Source organism: Hibiscus syriacus, unplaced genomic scaffold, assembly GCF_006381635.1.
Source record: "Hibiscus syriacus cultivar Baekdansim isolate YM2019G1 unplaced genomic scaffold, ASM638163v2 tig00111131_pilon, whole genome shotgun sequence".
NCBI classification, from domain to species: Eukaryota; Viridiplantae; Streptophyta; class Magnoliopsida; order Malvales; family Malvaceae; genus Hibiscus; species Hibiscus syriacus.
This window is the reverse complement of record NW_024062991.1, coordinates 1,579,585-1,586,040: the sequence shown is the minus strand read 5'-3', so window position 1 is coordinate 1,586,040 and position 6,456 is coordinate 1,579,585. Positions and strand designations below refer to the sequence as shown.

The window sequence follows — 6,456 nt, the reverse complement described above, 5'->3', positions numbered from 1 at the left end:
TTTTAGAATATAATATATATCACATTATGACTTTTGATGTATAAAATAATTAATAAACTTATTTAATTTAATATATGACATGTTCAACATTATCACTTAGGGGTGTTCAAATGGGTACTCAAATTTTATTAACCGAATTTTTTCCCTTAACCGTTAACTGAACCGATTTTTCTAAAAAAATTTAACCAAACTGAACTAAGTTCGGTTAATTGATTGGTTAACCGAATTAACCAAAATTTATAAATAATATATATTATATATTTAATTTTTAATTTTTTTGGTTTATTCGATTAATTTAGTCGGTTAATTCGGTAAAAATCGAGTTCAAACACCCCTAAAACTAAATAATATATATATATATATATTAAATATTTAATAATTTTGGTTGATTCGGTTAATTAACCGATTTTGAACCAAATTAACCAAAATAAACACCCTATTATCACTTACTATATATATCACTGTCACTAATTACTTTTTGACAAGTAACGAATTAATTGTTTTTCAGTTTACTAATCAAATTAAGTGTGAATAAAAAATTATTTATTTTTGATAAATTTTTTATAAAATTTATTGACCCTACAAAGATAATTTTTCTAAGGCTCAAATACAACATTGACCCTTAAATTATATCATTTGTACCGGGTTGCCCCTAATGTATTTTTCGAGACGTTGTGTCCCCTAAAGTTTAAATCGTTACTTTATTTATCTCAAAACGTTAATTCCGTTAAAAATAGCAAGGGTAAATTACATATTAAGTTACTCAATTATTTTTATGGTTCTATTTTGGTCACCAAACTATATTGTTTTCAAAATATTCACTAAAATTTTTATTTAGTTTTAGTCACCCAATTTGATCCACTTACTCGAGCTTTCATTCAACGACGCAAACCAACAAAACGAGCTTCCATTGTCAACACCCTTATGAACATTCAATATCTCGACCAACAAAATGATTCTTCCTTGGGAACACCAGATTCAATATTCTACGGCGGGGAAGACCTTAAAACCCACTGTTTTTCTTATCATAACCAGAGTTCCCTGTCATTAGTGAATTCTTGTTCTTATAAGATCCATTAACATTAATAGATTGATTGTTAGAAAGCTTAAAAGAATCCATTAAAGGATCATTGAAGCCACCAGAATTTCCATCGATACTAAAACAAGAAAATCTAGCAGCTCTCTAAGCAAATCCAAGGTTAGCTGAAAATGACGCTAACGTTAAATGATTCAGTAAATCCACCATTGAAAGATCAAACCTTAGAGGTGAATTCAATGGAGTATTATAACAAGAAGCATCACCAAAGTTACATATGTTCCCCAATTTTCCAATCAGTTCTCTTATCGTTACATTTTTCCTAGAAACAAGGACATTGGAGCTGCCGGAGAAGATAATATGGAACTCAATGCTAGCTTAAAGGGTTGCTATGATTCGTTGAATTATGTCAATTCGGATTGAGAAAATGATTCCCAACTGTCTCTTTTGCACAATTCAACACTGTAATGTTTCATGTTGATTGTGGTGATGCTGTGAGCACCTCAACCATAAATGTAACACCCTAGACCAGTACGACACACAATCGACCGATGTAGGATACCACACGGAACCACCGAAGTGGCTAACCAACTTATTGTTACTTTCTTGTACTTTAAAACGACTCTTTACAACTGAGAGCCCTCAAAATATATAGATACCTACATACTGACTTTACAACTCAATACAACTGAATTCATGAATATACATGCCATTTAAGAAACTTGTGACGTACTCTGCACTAGATCTGGACCTCGGTCTCTCTAAAATTTGTCAACTGCTGGATCTACTAATTTGCCCACGGAAACATCCGAAAGCTAAGCTAACTAGCTCAGCTGCATCTTGAAACTCACACACCCCTCTAGTCTACCCTAGATATGGCCCCGGAATTCTCTGCATCGAAAACCATACCCCTGACTAACCCACTCTTTCTTCTAAAGAGTGTTAAGGCCTCAACAAATATAGTTAGTTAGAAGGGCCTCGGCTCTACCTAAGGATATCTGGACCGAATCTATAGGTGTCCAGTGTCCTAGTCGTTTTCCCGAGTATTCAAGCAAGGCTAATTTTATTTTTCCTAACTTTAACTTGTTTCTACGTTTGAAAATAACATGAACACAGACTGAAAGTATCGATAATATCCTTGGAGTATCGATACTCCTACTAAAGTTTTGATACTTTATATAAGTATCGATACTTTTTAGCCCTCTGTTCTGGCAAGTTTCGATACTTGCCTGGGAGTTTCGAAACTATTCCTAAAGTTTTGATACTCTTGTAAAAGTATCGATACTCCTACCCAGAAAACACGTATTTTGCTTGGAATGATGAACAATTATTGATATTATCCCTATAGTATCAATACTCCACATGTAGAAACACATTTTTACTCGAAAATCTCCTATTCATCTAACCCAAAGACCTTAGTGAAGTCCCCAAACGTTCTTAAAGTCTTATGTGATTAAAGAGGAGTATAAATAAGGCTTTACAAGGTACTTAAACATCAAAACGTGGAAAGTACCATGATCATGCAACACTAAGCTTTATAATTAACTCTCTATCTAGAAAACATATCTAATGATCACTAGGAGTATGAAAGGATTGATAGTGTGTTACCTGGCCTTCTTGGTTGCTAAAATCTCCCTCAACTCAACTAGGAGACACCTTACCTTTATCATTTGCTTTGAAACTTCTTTTCACCTCTTTAATTAAACCAACAAAGGAAATGGATTACTACTCAACTAGAGGTTAGAATAAGCTTAAATACAACTAGAGGTTAGAATAAACTTAAATACAACTCCTACAACTCAAATCTACCAAAAAACAATCTTAAAACACTTGATTTCTCTCAACTTCCAAAAACCCATTTTGAAATCTTAACCCAAAACTTATGATTTAGGGCTTAAAAAAGAGCTTGAGGAAATAAGATTAAGGTTCTTACCTTGATTTCTTCAAACTAAACTTGGAACTCTAAAAACTTGCTCACCTTTGGCTTATTCGGAGAAGGAAAAAAAAAAGGAAAAGAGAAGAGAAAGAAAAAAGATATTTTTGGGGAAGGTTATTGTGAAATCATCTAAATAAGGGGGTTTATAACCTTTAACCCAACTATGGGTAAATTACTCTTTTCCTCTCCTTTTTACCTCTACTTAAAACATCACTTACCCTTAACTCTTGGGCCTTACTTAATCCTAATACCTATATAACTTGGTCCAACTATCTTGGGAAGTCTAATTGTCTTGACTTAAAGGTCTCGGGTTGACCCAAACTATTGACCCGGGTTTCGGGGCATTACCTTCTCTAGAATAAGCCAAAAAGAGTAAGTTTTTAGAGTTCCAAGTTTAGTTTGAAGGAACCAAGGTAAGAACCTTAATCTTCTTCCCTCAAGCTCCTTTTTAAGCCCTAAATCATAGGTTTTGGGTTAAGATTTCAAAATGGTTTTTTGGGAGAGAGAAATCAAGTGTTTTAAGCTTATTTTGGGGGAAGGTTCTCGTGAAATCCATCTAAATAAGGAGGTTTATAATTTTTAAAACCAACTATGGTAAACTACTATTTTGGCTACTCTCTTTTTTACCTCTACTTTAAACCATCACTTACCGTGAACTTTTGGGTTTTACTTAAGCTCAATACCTATATAACTTGGTCTAATTATCTTGGGAAGTCTAATTGGCTTAAAAGTCTCAGGTTGACCCAAACTACTGACCCGAGTTTCGAGACATTACAATAAAAACCTTGTCTTTTTTTCATGATGAAAAACACAAAATATGTGAGAATTCTTGGACACCCAGATCAATACTCAAGAAACAAAACCCAGATTAATGTTAATGGATTCTTTTAAGTTACGTTGGTGGAGATATTGAATGTTGAGAGGACTGTTGACAATGGAAGCTCGTTTTGTTGGTCTGTGCCGTTAAATGAAAGCTCGAGTAAGTGGATTAAACTGGGTGACTAAATGGAATAAAAATGAAGATTTTGAAAATAATATAGTCGGGTGATTAAAATAGAACTATAAAAATATCTGAGTGACTTAATATGTAATTTACTTCTGCTATTTTAGTTGGAGTTAACGTTTTGAGATAAACGAGATAACGACTTAAACTTTAGCAATAAAATATCCTCAAAAATATTTTAGAAAACAACTCGATATAAATATTATAATTTAAGAGGCAATAATGCATTTAAGTTTTTTTTTAATATAACTTGTTTGATTCAATATTAATATTAAAATTCTTAATATTATTTATAAAAAAGAATTATATATATCAAATAGTTTGTCTAAAATTTCGTTTGGTTCCCGACCCACTCTCCATCTCTCTTCTCACATCCTCGCCGCCAAACTAGCTTGCCTTCAAGTTTTCTACAGATCAGGAAATCAGAATTAGGTGATTTTTGAAACCCTAAATTTGACTTGAAGGTCGATTTCTCCTTGAGTAATTAGATTTTGAGTTACGGTTTGGTTTGTGTTATGTGCTCTCTGTTGTATTTGATATTTTGTTTTCCATCCTACTGCTTGCGTGTTACTTTGTCTCATTTCGTAACCTCTCTCTGTATACTTTGTTGAGAAGTATACTTTTTAACGGTGTCGGTTTAGCTGTAATAGCGGACCGTTATCGCCACTATTGAGGTCTTTAGTGGTCGCAGCCGGCGCCGCTACCTCGAAACGGCAGCCACAACTGCTATTTAAAACCCTGCTGACAATCCGCATTTGTTATCTACTGCTAATGGTGGATTGAATTTATCTATTCGTTTTATATTTCTATCGGATGATATGATTTAATTAGTTAATAGAATTACTAAAAATATTCTAGTAATGAAATGTTATGGAGAAGAATAAGAGCGTAAATGCTATAATGAAAATGTCTAGTAAATGACTAGAATTCTATTATTTCTCATCTAAAAAGTTGAATATTTTTTTTATTTGTTGTATCATGTTCAAATGCTATTGTACTGGCATATTTTAGGAAGATGGTGAATAATTGTTCATGAGTTGGTCTCAACTATGGCTATTTTAGTTTTTAGCTTATTAATTTTCTCTGGCTGCTAGTATATTTTTATTATTTAAGCTTGTTGTATGTGAAAGTTGAAAACTTGTTTATCTGTAAACCATAATCTTTATTTTTTATTTGATTTTGTATTTTGAATTAATTCTGCACCAAATCTAGTTTCTTTCTTTCTTGGGTTTGGGTCAAGTAATAGGTAACCATTAAATTAGTTTGAACTCAAACTTTTAATCAAGAACTGGATATGAAATGCGTTTTGGTAGTAATTGGGTATTGTCAAAATTATTACAGTTGCATTATACAGGTACCTTGAAATTAGCATACCTAGCTTTTGCCTCCCCTATTCTCCGTGCTGCCTGAAACTGTCTCCCCACACATACGTTTCTCATTTTCTGTTTCGGTTTTTCCTCTTTGGATCCTGCTGCCATATTGGGGATATCGTACGATCTTGCTTCCTCCTATTCATGCCTTTTTTATTTGAAAATTCTGATTTTTGAAATTGCACAGCTTTTGCAGGTTGTGGTTTTGGGTGGTTTTAAGCTAGTCAAAGTGAATACAGAAAAAGAAAGAAGATGAAATCAGTTGTGGGCGTTGTTGTATCAAATAAAATGCAGAAATCAGTGGTAGTGGCAGTGGACAGGCTCTTCCACAACAAGCTTTACAACCGCTATGTCAAGCGCACCTCCAAGTTCATGGCCCATGACGAAAAAGATCAATGCAACATTGGTGACAGGGTATATCTTCCATTTTCTGGTTCTATGTTTGAATGTCTTTTATTTCAGTGTCATAATAATATTCACAATACTTCAATATGTGCTTTTCTAGGTTAAATTAGATCCTTTTAGGCCATTGAGCAAGCGTAAGCATTGGGTTGTTGCTGAAATTCTCAAGAAAGCTAGAATCTATACACCTCCATCGGTGGATGCAGTTGCAAATGCAATTACCAAGAACGAAGCCTCACTTTCTTCAACCTCTTAAGGTTCTGCTCTACTTCATTGTACTTGGTTGTAAAGATCAAGTTTATGATTTACATTGAAAAGAACCCATTACTGTCTTTTTTGTGCTTATGAGCAATGGTTTTTTTAATGGAGGTTGGTATTTATGGAAACATTTCTGATCCAATGTGTTCCATCATTATATAGTTTCAAAATCTCTGGGCAGTCATTTTGACCGACAATGTTTGAGAGGTGTTAGCAAATATAATGTTTCTATTGCTGAATGCAGTCAAATGTTTCTTGTGCTTTGTATAGGTTTATTGACTGCTAAATGTGATAACTAACAATTTTCAAGATAGCATGCTTGTACAACCGGTGTTCTTTGAAGGAGCGTTCTGCTTTTCATTGATATATTCTGCCTTTTTTACAATGTTGTAGAAAAAACAGTATCAAAGAAACTTCCTGTTCATCCTTTTCCCACTGAATTAGTGTAGAA

The 6,456-nt window shown here is 33.4% G+C and overlaps 1 protein-coding gene and 1 pseudogene across 2 annotated transcripts; one reads left to right on the top strand and one right to left on the bottom strand.

The window, feature by feature from the left end:
- Positions 1 to 986: 986 nt before the first annotated feature.
- On the bottom strand, positions 987 to 4,730 carry LOC120154492 (annotated as a pseudogene).
- Positions 4,320 to 6,138, top strand: LOC120154455 (30S ribosomal protein S17-like). Of its 2 annotated transcripts, none has more exons than XM_039166207.1 (3): positions 4,320 to 4,407; positions 5,533 to 5,759; positions 5,851 to 6,138. In XM_039166207.1, the coding sequence occupies exons 2-3, from the start codon at positions 5,598 to 5,600 to the stop codon at positions 6,001 to 6,003; spliced, it is 315 nt and encodes a 104-aa protein (XP_039022138.1). In that variant the 5' UTR covers positions 4,320 to 4,407; positions 5,533 to 5,597; the 3' UTR covers positions 6,004 to 6,138. The 2 variants fall into 2 exon arrangements, with proteins under 2 accessions (XP_039022138.1, XP_039022137.1); XM_039166206.1 differs by having other exon boundaries at positions 4,321 to 4,407; positions 5,542 to 5,759.
- The last annotated feature ends 318 nt before the right edge of the window (positions 6,139 to 6,456 follow it).

Bases quoted from the DNA above. Each gene is read 5' to 3' on its own strand.
- LOC120154455 (XM_039166207.1), top strand. From the start codon at position 5,598: ATGAAATCAGTTGTGGGCGTTGTTGTATCAAATAAAATGCAGAAATCA. The intron at 5,760-5,850 runs GTATATCTTCCA...GTGCTTTTCTAG, and splicing joins AATGCAACATTGGTGACAGG to GTTAAATTAGATCCTTTTAG.